This window comes from Eretmochelys imbricata, chromosome 15, assembly GCF_965152235.1.
Source record: "Eretmochelys imbricata isolate rEreImb1 chromosome 15, rEreImb1.hap1, whole genome shotgun sequence".
NCBI classification, from domain to species: Eukaryota; Metazoa; Chordata; order Testudines; family Cheloniidae; genus Eretmochelys; species Eretmochelys imbricata.
The window spans coordinates 2,103,959-2,116,687 of NC_135586.1; the positions used below are offsets into that span (position 1 = coordinate 2,103,959).

General features: G+C 52.1%; 1 protein-coding gene across 1 annotated transcript; it reads left to right on the forward strand.

The window, feature by feature from the left end:
* Window positions 1–7,562: 7,562 nt before the first annotated feature.
* RASL10A (RAS like family 10 member A) lies at window positions 7,563–12,464 on the forward strand. The gene is given in 4 exon segments (XM_077835334.1): window positions 7,563–7,625; window positions 10,283–10,407; window positions 12,195–12,388; window positions 12,391–12,464. Coding segments are annotated over 4 exon segments (456 nt in total).
* Window positions 12,465–12,729: the final 265 nt, after the last annotated feature.

The following is a 12,729-nucleotide window of genomic DNA, read 5'->3' on the forward strand; positions in this document are numbered from 1 at the left end:
GCATGAGATGCACTGTACTAGGGATGGGGTTCCACGACCACCACACCCAAGAGAAGGAGGAGGGTGGTGGTGGTCGGGGACTCCCTCCTCAGGGGGACTGAGTCGGCCATCTGCCATCCTGACTGGGAAAGCCTTAAACATAAAAAAGAAGCTTACAAGAAGTGGAAGGTTGGACATATGACCAGGGAAGAATATAAAAATATTGCTAGGGCATGTAGGAATGAAATCAGGAGGGCCAAATCGCACCTGGAGCTGCAGCTAGCAAGAGAAGTCAAGAGTAACAAGAAGGGTTTCTTCAGGTATGTTGGCAACAAGAAGAAAGCCAAGGAAAGTGTGGGCCCCTTAATGAATGAGGGAGGTAACCTAGTGACAGAGGATGTGGAAAAAGCTAATGTACTCAATGCTTTTTTTGCCTCTGTCTTCACGAACAAGGTCAGCTCCCAGACTGCTGAGCTGGGCATCACAACATGGGGAATAGATGGCCAGCGCTCTGTGGAGAAAGAGGTGGTTAGGAACTATTTAGAAAAGCTGGACATGCACAAGTCCATGGGGCCGGACGAGTTGCATCTGAGAGTGCTGAAGGAATTGGCGGCTGTGATTGCAGAGCCATTGGCCATTATCTTTGAAAACTCGTGGCGAACAGGGGAAGGTCCCGGATGACTGGAAAAAGGCTAATGTAGTGCCCATCTTTAAAAAAGGGAAGAAGGAGGATCCTGGGAACTACAGGCCAGTCAGCCTCACCTCAGTCCCCAGAAAAATCATGGAGCAGGTCCTCAAAGAATCAATCCTGAAGCGCTTACATGAGAGGAAAGTGATCAGGAACAGTCAGCATGGATTCACCAAGGGAAGATCATGCCTGACTAATCTAATTGCCTTCTATGATGCGATTACTGGTTCTGTGGATGAAGGGAAAGCAGTGGATGTATTGTTTCTTGACTTTAGCAAAGCTTTTGACACGGTCTCCTACAGTATTCTTGTCAGCAAGTTAAAGAAGTGTGGGCTGGATGAATGCACTATAAGGTGGGTAGAAAGTTGGCTAGATTGTCGGGCTCAACAGGTAGTGATCAATGGCTCCATGTCTAGTTGGCAGCCGGTGTCAAGTGGAGTGCCCCAGGGGTTGGTCCTGGGGCCAGTTTTGTTCAATATCTTCATAAATGATCTGGAGGATGGTGTGGATTGCATTCTCAGCAAATTTGCGGATGATACTAAACTGGGAGGAGTGGTAGATATGCTGGAGGGTAGGGATAGGATACAGAGGGACCTAGACAAATTGGAGGATTGGGCCAAAAGAACTCTGATGAGGTTCAATAAGGATAAGTGCAGGGTCCTGCACTTAGGACGGAAGAACCCAATGCACAACTACAGACTAGGGACCGAATGGCTCGGCAGCAGTTCTGCGGAAAAGGACCTAGGGGTGACAGTGGACGAGAAGCTGGATATGAGTCAGCAGTGTGCCCTTGTTGCCAAGAAGGCCAATGGCATTTTGGGATGTATACGTAGGGGCATAGCGAGCAGATCAAGGGACGTGATCATCCCCCTCTATTCAACATTGGTGAGGCCTCATCTGGAGTACTGTGTCCAGTTTTGGGCCCCACACTGCAAGAAGGATGTGGGTAAATTGGAGAGAGTCCAGTGCAGGGCAACAAAAATGATTAGGGGACTGGAACACGTGACTTATGAGGACAGGCTGAGGGAACTGGGATTGTTTAGTCTGCAGAAGAGAAGAATGAGGGGGGATTTGATAGCTGCTTTCAACTACCTGAGAGGTGGTTCCAGAGAGGATGGTTCTAGACTATTCTCAGTGGTAGAAGAGGACAGAACAAGGAGTAATGGTCTCAAGTTGCAGTGGGGGAGGTTTAGGTTGGATATTAGGAAAAACTTTTTCACTAGGAGGGTGGTGAAACACTGGAATGCGTTACCTAGGGAGGTGGTAGAATCTCCTTCCTTAGACGTTTTTAAGGTCAGGCTTGACAAAGCCCTGGCTGGGATGATTTAATTGGGGATTGGTCCTGCTTTGAGCAGGGGGTTGGACTAGATGACCTCCTGAGGTCCCTTCCAACCCTGATATTCTATGATTCTATGAAAGCCAAGAAGTGTACTGCTTGCCAGGAGCTAGGATTCATGATGTGGTGGAGAGACTGCCAAGACTCATCAAGCCCTCGGATCGCTACCCCTTCCTTCTTCTTCATGTGGGCACCAGTGAACCTGTCAAGAATGACCTTGATGGATCCCTGCAGACTACATGGCTCTGGGAAGAAAGATAAAGGAGTTTGAAGCGCAAGTGGTGTTCTCGTCCATCCTCCCTGTGGAAGGAAAAGGCCCAGGTAGAGACCGTCGAATCTTGGAAGTCAACGAATGACAACGCAGGTGGTGTCGGAGAGAAGGCTTTGGATTCTTTGACCATGGGATGGTGTTCCAAGAAGAAGGATTGCTAGGCAGAGACTGTCTCCACCTAACGAAGAGAGGGAAGAGCATCTTCGCAAGCAGGCTGGCTAACCTAGTGAGGAGGGCTTTAAACTAGGTTCACCGGCAGAGGGAGACCAAAGCCCTGAGGTAAGTGGGATACCAGGAGGAAGCATGAGCAGGAGAGCTCAAGAGGGGAGGACTCCTGCCTCATACTGAGAAAGCAGGATGATCAGCGAGTTATATTAAGTGCCTATACACAAATGCAAGAAGCCTGGGAAAAAAACAGGGAGAACTGGAAGTCCTGGCACAGTCAAGGAATTATGATATGATTGGAATAACAGAGACTTGGTGGGATAACTCACATTACTGGAGTACTGTCATGGATGGATACAAACTGTTCAGGAAGGACAGGCAGGGCAGGAAAGGTGGGGGAGTTGCACTGTATGTAAGAGAGCCGTATGACTGCTCAGAGCTCAAATATGAAACTGCAGAAAAACCTGGGAGTCTCTGGATTAAGTTTAGAAGCATGAGCAACAAGGGTGATGTTGTGGTGGGAGTCTGCTATAGACGACCAGACCAAGGGGATGAGGTGGACGAGGCTTTCTTTAGGCAACTAACAGAAGTTACTAGATCACGGTCCTGGTTCGCATGGGGGACTTCAATCACCCTCATATCTGCTGGGAGAGCAATACAGCGGTGCACAGACAATCCAGGAAGTTTTTGGAAAGGATAGGGGACAATTTCCTGGTGCAAGTGCTGGAGGAACCAACTAGGGGCAGAGCTCTTCTTGACCTGCTGCTCACAAACAGGGAAGAATTAGTAAGAGAAGCAAAAGTGGATGGGAACCTGGGAGGCAGTGACCATGAGATGGTCGAGTTCAGGATCCTGACACGGGGAAGAAAGGAGAGCAGCAGAATACGGACCCTGGACTTCAGAAAAGCAGACTTCGACTCCCTCAGGGAACTGATGGGCAGGATTCCCTGGGAGAATAACATGAGGGGGAAAGGAGTCCAGGAGAGCTGGCTGTATTTTAAAGAATCCTTATTGAGGTTACAGGGACAAACCATCCCGATATGTAGAAAGAATAGTAAATATGGCAGGAGACCAGTTTGGCTCAACAGTGAAATCCTTGCTGATCTTAAACACAAAAAAGAAGCTTACAAGAAGTGGAAGATTGGACAAATGACCAGGGAGGAGGATAAAAATATTGCTCAGGCATACAGGAGTGAAATCAGGAAGGCCAAATCACACTTGGAGTTGCGGCTAGCAAGAGATGTTAAGAGTAACAAGAAGGGTTTCTACAGATATGTTAGCAACAAGAAGAAGGTCAGGGAAAGTGTGGGCCCCTTACTGAATGAGGGAGGCAACCTAGTGACAGAGGATGTGGAAAAAGCTAAAGTATTCAATGCTTTTTTTGCCTCTGTCTTCACGAACAAGGTCAGCTCCCAGACTACTGCACTGGGCAGCACAGCATGGGGAGAAGGTGACCAGCCCTCTGTGGAGAAAGAAGTGGTTCGGGACTATTTAGAAAAGCTGGACGAGCACAAGTCAATGGGGCCGGATGCGCTGCATCCGAGAGTGCTAAAGGAATTGGCGGATGTGATTGCAGAGCCATTGGCCATTATCTTTGAAAACTCAGGACGATCGGGGAAGGTCCCGGATGACTGGAAAAAGGCTAATGTAGTGCCCATCTTTAAAAAAGAGAAGGAGGAGGATCCTGGGAACTACACGCCAGTCAGCCTCACCTCAGTCCCTGGAAAAATCATGGAGCAGGTTCTCAAGGAATCAATTTTGAAGCACTTAGAGGAGAGGAAAGTGATCAGGAACAGTCAGCATGGATTCGCCAAGGGCAAGTCATGCCTGACTAACCTAATTGCCTTCTATGATGAGATAACTGGCTCTGTGGATGAGGGGAAAGCAGTGGACGTGTTATTCCTTGACTTTAGCAAAGCTTTTGACACGGTCTCCCACAGTATTCTTGTCAGCAAGTTAAAGTATGGGCTCGATGAATGGATTATAAGATGGATAGAAAGCTGGCTAGATCATCAGGCTCAACGGGTAGTGATCAATGGCTCCATGTCTAGTTGGCAGTCAGTATCAAGTGGAGTGCCCCAAGGGTCGGTCTTGAGGCTGATTTTGTTCAATATCTTCATTAATGATCTGGAGGATGGCGTGGATTGTAGCCTCAGCAAGTTTGCAGATGACACTAAACTGGGAGGAGAGGTAGATATGCTGGAGGGAAGGGATAGGATACAGAGGGACCTAGACAAATTGGAGGATTGGGCCAAAAGAAATATGATGAGGTTCAACAAGGACAAGTACAAAGTCCTGCACTTAGGACGGAAGAATCCCATTCACTGCTACAGACTAGGGACCAAATGGCTCGGCAGCAGTTGTGCAGAAAAGGACCGAGGGGTTACAGTGTACGAGAAGCTGGATAGGAGTCAACAGTGTGCCCTTGTTGCCAAGAAGGCCAATGGCATTTTGGGCTGTATAAGAAGGGGCATTGCCAGCAGATCGAGGGACGTGATCGTTCTCCTCTATTCGACATTGGTGAGGCCTCATCTGGAGTACTGTGTCCAGTTTTGGGCCCCACACTACAAGAAGGATGTGAAAAAATTAGAAAGCATCCAGCGGAGGGCAACAAAAATGATTAGGGGACTCGAACACGTGACTTATGAGGACAGGCTGAGGGAACTGGGATTGTTTAGTCTGCAGAAGAGAAGAATGAGGGGGGATTTGATAGCTGCTTTCAACTACCTGAAAGGGGTTCCAAAGAGGATGGATCTGGACTTTTCTGTGGTAGCAGATGACAGAGCAAGGAGTAATGGTCTCAAGTTGTAGTAGGGGAGCTTTAGATTGGATATTAGGAAAAACTTTTTCACTAGGAGGGTGGTGAAGCACTGTAATATGTTACCTAGGGAGGTGGTGGAATCTCCTTCCTTAGAGGTTTTTAAGATCAAGCTTGACAAAGCCCTGGCTGGGATGATTTAGTTGAGGATTGGTCCTGCTTTGAGCGGGGGGGTTTGGACTAGATGATCTCCTGAGGTCCCTTCCAACCCTGATATTCTATGATTCTATGATCATAAGAAACCCCTTAACTGACTCAGAGTCTCGACTGACTGTACATCTCAGTCAGGCTTCCCTGGCTCGGCAGCTGCTTTAACCCCTCCCAAACCAATGGTGGGGGGAGAGGACTTCCCCTTTGGCTGTGAGTTTTAGTGGTGGTGTTGTTTTTAAAATTGGAAATCAGTGTGAGAATCCATCATGCCTTGTGAGTAAGTAGGCTAGAAAAACCCACTGCTGGGCACCAGCCGCAGAGCCAGAGCAGAGTTGGGGGGGAATGAAGGGCTGGTCAGCAGGAATGGGGGAAGGGGAGCCACCACGTTAATAGACATAAAGGCCTTACTTATTACCAGGCCCTGGTGGGGAAAAGCAATGCACTAAAATGGTCTGCATGGGGCTATCATTCTGTCTTCCAGGTGCCTGTGAGATGAACAAACCATTCCAGCTCCATTCTCATTGCTAGCCCCCCTCAGCAGGATTATTGCTTCATTATGGACATGCAGGGAAAATAACTCTCTTCTTTGCATCTGGGGCATAGGAGGGTATTTTCCTGCTCCCACTGGGGCTGGAGCATGTTTCATGGCTCTGATTAACGGGAGGCTTTCCCCATTCCCCGAGGAGCTGCTTTATTATTATAACTCCTTTCAGCAAAATTTGAGTCCTTGTCTGATCCTTCACTAAAAAGGCTTCTCCACAAATAGAAACACCATGGCATATGGCAGAGGGATTTGCTTTATCACCAAGTTTATTAAAATATATACTTGTTTTCTCCAGGTATTTGCTGCAGTGAATGTCAATGCACAAAAGCAAGCAGGAGTTTGCCTTGCATAGCTTCTTCTGAGGGTGCAGGATGGGAGGTGGTTTATGCCCAGCTGGGTGCAAGGACCAGCATATACCTGTCTGAACTCCAAAGCCAAGCTGTGTCTCTTCAGTACCTGAATGGGAGACCTCACAGTGGTGCTGGTACGTCAGTAGATGGCGCTCTCACCTCTCAGCTGGTCTGGAACCAGCTGGGCACAGGGGCTGCTGTGGAAGCAACAGATGGATGAGATGTAGAACTGAGCCCCTGGCTGCTTGTGGTCACTACAGATCCCCTAGTTCTTTCTCTAGGAGCTGGCCTGTTAATCCTGACATCCTGGGCTGTCTACACTCTGCCTCTCTGAAAGCCACCTGCAGTTTCATTGGATACAGGATTCTTCTACACTTCCTGTCCTAAACTGGTTGTGATAGTGCTGTGTTAATTAACCAGCTGTCATGATCCACCCACCAGGCGGCTGCATTTCAGTAGTGGCTGTTGTGATTCCTGGGCCTAGTCTGTAAAGTATTCAGAGATTCTTGGGTTAAGAAAATGCAACAGGCAGCATTGTCGTTCCACAGAAGCCAGGGGAGGTGTTGAAGGGACCAGGGTTGGGCTGCTTGCCGGGGCGGCAAGAAGAGAGCTGGCTGATGAAATGGGAGCTGGGGCGGGTCACTTCACTTCAGGTCACTTCTAGATGCAGCCTCACAATTCCAGCTATGCCCAGAGAAAGTTATTACCGGGTTTCAAGGAACAGACGGTTACCCTGGCATTAGGCACCTGTGGGAAGCAAAAGCCTGAATTAGCTGCAAACCAGAGATGTGTATGTATCAGCCATCTGCTCTGTGCCTTCTGCGGGGAGCTGTCTGGGAAGAGGAGGGTCGGACTCGGAAGGGGCTCGGGCCTCTCCCTGCAGGCTTCGTTGCACACGCCGAACTCAAATGGCGACTCACATTTCCTTTCATTGTCACAGTCATTGTCACTGTTTTCAGGCTTTGGGGGCCATTTGGCAGCTAGGAGAATAGGGCCTGTATGCCCCCACTCCTGCGTATTTGCTTAGAAGGCAGAGACTGGCCTAACCATCAAGAATGGATGGAAACCGGGTGTCCAGGCATCCGAGCTTAACTTGGCTTGGCAAGGGGCCATGGGGGCAGCAATGTTGATAAGCAGTGGCTAGCTGCCCCTTGTGATGAAGGGAGATTGGAGAGGGGCAGGAGCCACCCCCATGATTCTGCTGCCCCCAAAACCCCTCACCACACCGACCCAGAGGTGAAAGGCCCCTTACACAGGAGTGATGCCTGAGATCCCCACTTGGGCCTTCTGCTCTCTGCTAGTCCCAGGGCCCTTCATCTTGGAGGTGAGTGGAAAGGGCTCCCACCACGAGGGGACAGGCTTCAGGCCTATGTGGCTCATTTGGCAGCAGTGACAAGACCCTGCTCGGCTCGATGCTGGTCCTTTGCTCCCTTCCTCGCTCTAGGTTTATTTAAAGGGTCAATCTCTTCCTCATGAGGTCACCCATTTAGTAGCCTCCTCCTTACCCCATCATGAGAAATGTTCTTGAAGAGACAGGATAATGCCCCCAGGGCAATGGCTCTCAACCTTTTGCAACCCTCTGTGGGTCATGCCCCTCAGGCTGAGAATGCCTGCAGAGAGGAGAAGCATCACTGACTGCAGAAGGTTAGACTTGATAACCCATATGACACTTCCCAGCTTCTACTTCCATGGCTCATCCCACTGCTCTTTTGGGAAGCTGAGTTTTGTTCTGCATTCTGGTTTTCCATCCTTTCTCCGTGGTGATAGGCTGGGCCATGCTTAGGGAGATGTTCTCCAGGGCCCAGCTGAATCCATTTCTATGGTTGCAATGCCCTTTGAATTGTTTCCTAAAGTCAAGAAGGACAGGCAAGCTAGGCCAAGTGAGTTCCAAGCAGTCTGTGCCCCATAACTCACTTTCCTGGGCAGCACGGACAGCCCTGGTCATGATCGTTGAAAGAATTAAAGGCAACATCATGCTGAGTCTTCATCCATCCAATGAAATTTCTGATTAAAAGCACTGGTTTGAAAGTAGATGTGCATTTCTTATCTCTTCCCCTGATCTTCAAGGAGCCTGTAATTGAGTTTGAGTTGATTTCCTACCTTCTAAGCCACCATCAGGGAGAATATTCTCTCTGAAGAACCCGATACGTCACAGTTGGTAGTGCCTCTTACTGGAGCAGCTTAGACCATCTGCTGCTCCTGGGGTTGGGGTTTGCGTGGCTGCACATGGCCACCTCTAAGCACATGGGCGTGTTTCTGGGCAAGAAAAAAACCAATTGAACTCAGCTGCTGTGGCATGTTGGCCAGGATCGCATTTGGAGCCGCCCTGTTCAAGGGTGCAGAGTTAGATTCACAAAGTGAGGTTTTTATTAACAGCTAAAGCCAACAACATGAGCAAACTGAAAAGGAACATCTTAACTCCTGCCACGCGCCCCTGACGCACCCCCTCTGGCAAACTCAGCAGCTGTAAATCAGTGCTGCTCCGTTGGAGTCAGTGGGGACAGGCCCCCAGCTGGTGTGATTCAATGCTGATTTATACCAGTTGAGCCCTGGAGCCAAAATCATTACATCATCAGAACAAACTTTCATTGGCTGAACACATCCCTGAGGGCAGAGAACTCTTATCTAACAATAAAGCAGGGTAACGTTTTTCAGACCGAACAGTGTTTGCTGGAAACAGCTGATGTGACAAACGTTCCATGGGAATGTGCTGATTCCATCGAAACGTTAGGAAGCCAGGCAGGCAGGTCGGTTGATCAGGTGTCCTGGCTGGCTGGCCGGCCTGACCAGCTCCATGGGTGGCCTGGTCGCCAGCCCTGCTGCCCAGTTCCCGAGCATTGTGGCCACTGGAATTTCTGGGATGTTGACATGTTGTTCCAATAGGAAATGAAACATCGACACCCCAGAATTTCCCAGAAAACGGGACTTCCCCTTTCCAGCCAGCTCTGATAGCAACTCCTGAGAGCAGCTCAGTGGTTGGGCAGGTGTCCCAAATATACAGGTAGGTGTCGGGTTTGCATGCACGTGCCGCTGTGACAGAGTAGGGAGGGGAGCCCAGGGCAGGGGCTGGGACACTCTCATGAGTCAATAAGGGAGTGGCTAATGGTTCCCCCGCCCCACCCCCATGAATCGCAGCCTGGGACCATCCCCCTGCCCTGGGCCATTCAGTCTCCAAGCAACACCCACCCCCTTCCCAACGGCCCCAGACACAGACACTATTCGACATTGGTGAGGCCTCATCTGGAGTACTGTGTCTAGTTTTGGGCCCCACACTACAAGAAGGATGTGGATAAATTGGAGAGAGTCCAGCGAAGGGCAACAAAAATGATTAGGGGTCTAGAACACATGACTTATGAGGAGAGGCTGAGGGAGTTGGGATTGTTTAGCCTGCAGAAGAGAAGAATGAGGGGGGATTTGATAGCTGCTTTCAACTACCTGAAAGGGGGTTCCAAAGAGGATGGCTCTAGACTGTTCTCAATGGTAGCAGATGACAGAACGAGGAGTAATGGTCTCAAGTTGCAGTGGGGGAGGTTTAGATTGGATATTAGGAAAAACTTTTTCACTAAGAGGGTGGTGAAACACTGGAATGCGTTGCCTAGGGAGGTGGTGGAATCTCCTTCCTTGGAAGTTTTTAAGGTCAGGCTTGACAAAGCCCTGGCTGGGATGATTTAACTGGGAATTGGTCCTGCTTCGAGCAGGGGGTTGGACTAGATGACCTTCAGGGGTCCCTTCCAACCCTGATATTCTATGATTCTATGATGGGTGAGATGGTCTAAGCAATCCTGGGATCCCACACTGCCCACAACCCTCAGCCGTCCTTTCTGAGAGCTGAGGAGATCTTGGTCTCCTCCCCTTTGCTTGTTGAAGCCTCCCTGCCCCACAGTTGCCTTGCAGGCAGGCCCTCCAGTGGTGGGGTGGAGGCTGATGGGATGGCTTTCCTGCCCCCCCTCCCCCGAGCAGCCTGCACTCTCCCTCCCTCAGGAGTGGTCGGACGTGAAGCGCCATGGGCTGAGGAACACCAACGCCTACGTGCTGGTGTATGATATCTGCAACCCCGAGAGCTTCGAATACGTGAAGATGATCCAGCAGCAGATCATGGAGAACAGGTGAGTGTGGGGTGGGAAGAGGGGAGGCAGCTGCCAGCCAGGGGCTGGGGAAGCTGGGTGCCCCCCATGGCTCCATTTGAGCTCCCCGAGGGAGTGGGGGAAAGGGAAGGGCCACAGATCCCAGGAGTTCCTCAGTGCTTAATTTGAAATGAAAAATATACCGGGGCTCATTTTAGTGCCCGGGTCGAGCAAGCATATTTGCACCCCTAGAGGTAATGGGGGGGGGACATGAAGAGTCACGTGTCATCTGTCGCCCCCCCTCACCCCCCCCAGATTTCTGCCTTCCATTTAGCACAGAGGTTTCAAACCAGAGATGACCTGTGCATGCTGCCTGGGGGGGCACAACCCTGGAACTGGTCAAGTCATGCCTCCCGCGGGCAGCCCCTCCCTCCCAGAAAGCAGCGGCCCCTCCCTACAGCTTCCAGCTGTTCCTCTGGCCTCTGCCTCTGCCTCTCCCTGCCTGGCGCAGCTCGCTGGCTCAGCTGCCCCTCACGGAAGGGGTCCAGCCACCCCATGCGCCCAAGCAATTGGGGGAGGCATGTCACTCTGCATGCCCCCCACAAGTCTCCCCTCCATTTCAAACTGTCATCTCCTGTCAGAAACCAGTGGGAAGCTGGTGGGAGCTGCTCTGGCCCCTGGTTCTCTGCACCGCGGGAGCTGGGGTGCTGCCTGGCTGCCCTCCCTGCCCAACTCCCCCACCGGCAGCCCCCACCCCCCCAGCACCTGCTGTGATCAGCTGTTTTGTGGCATGCTGGAGAGGAGAGGAGCAGGGATGGGGCGCACCTGGGGGAGTGGGTGGAACTGAGCGGGAAGGGGCAAGAAGAGGCAGGGGAGGGGGGCTGGGGAGCTTCTGGAAGGACGGGGGCAGAGCAGGGGACTGAGCACCCCCGGAGCCCAGAGGAAGCCGACACCTGCTCCCCAAGCCAGCTGCCGCTGCACAGCTGGGGGCACCCCAGGCCAGGTGGCAACACAGCTCTGAGCTCTGCCCCAGTGCGCTCCCATAGGAGCCTGGTACTGGCCAGCAATGCCCTCTGGAGCCGGTCCCTGCCTGTAGAGCCTGGCTGCCAGGAGAAGTTCCTCAAGGCACTCGCTTGCCACTGCCCAGGTGCTCCTGGCTCTGCTGCCTTCAGAGCTGGGTGGCTGGAGAGCGGCGGTTGCTGGCTGGGAGCCCAGCAGTGCCATGGCTGTGAACTGCTAAGCTTAAAAGTGCTGGGAAGCCCTGGCACAAAATAAGCGCCGGGGATCCTCTTCCTGGGGTGATGCCACCAGCCCTAAACTCAGAGGCTTCTGATCTCTGCAGCCGGAGACCTGGCCAAACCTCCCTTGTCTGCATCTAGCTCCAGGGCAGATCCATCTCCTTGGTCAGGCTGGCCGTGGGTCAGAATTAACTCATTCACTTTGGGTGCTGGGGGATCACAGGTGGGTCCCGCAATTTATGGGGGTGCAGATACTCTAGTTCACCATCCTGGCTGGAGGGAAGAGGAGAGAAACTCTGGCTCCAGGAGGGGAGGTGGCTCTGTTTGGACAACAAGCTAGAGTCAGATGAGGGCAGTTGTGTAAAGACCTGTAAATAACAGCACATCACGGCTGGTGCTGAGGCCAGCTGGGGATGAGAGTGGGCAGGCACCTAGCACAGTTTACACTGGCTACTGGAAGTCCTCTCCTCCCCCTCGCCAGGGCTGGCCACAGCTTTTGCTTGGGGCAGTCAGTCACTCCCCATGAGGCGTGTCTCAGACTGCTCCTGCCCCATGCAGCACTCCCTGATCTACGGGTCCTTTCTCCCACAGGGCAGGTGGCACCCGGGAGGCCCCCATCCTCGTGGTGGGGAGCAAGCGGGACCAGCAGAAGCAGCGCTTCGTGCCGCGTGGGACGCTCTCGGCGCTGGTGAAGAAGAGCTGGAAGTGCGGCTCCATGGAGTGCTCTGCCACGTTCAACGGGCACATTGTCCTGCTCTTCAAGGAGATGCTGAGCAGTGTGCTGGCCCGGGCTGCAAACACCACCACTCCACTATGCGCCTCCAGGGGGCGCTGCGCACAACCAGATGCAGCCTCATGTGAGACATGCTGCCCGCCACCTCCAGGGGGTGCTCCCTCTGCTCTGGGCGTAGAGTGGGGGCGGGTTGGGAACTGGTTACCCCTCGCCACCTGAAATGGGCTCTGTGTGCAGAGGGGACCCTCCCACCACCACCTCGCCTCTCCTGGCGCCAGGGGTTCCACTGTGTCATCGTTCTGGGCACCTGTGCCCCAACTTCTCAGGGACTGAGCACATGCTGCTGGCTCCAGAGCAGCTGAGAATGGGGATGACCTGAGCGTGGTTGTGGTC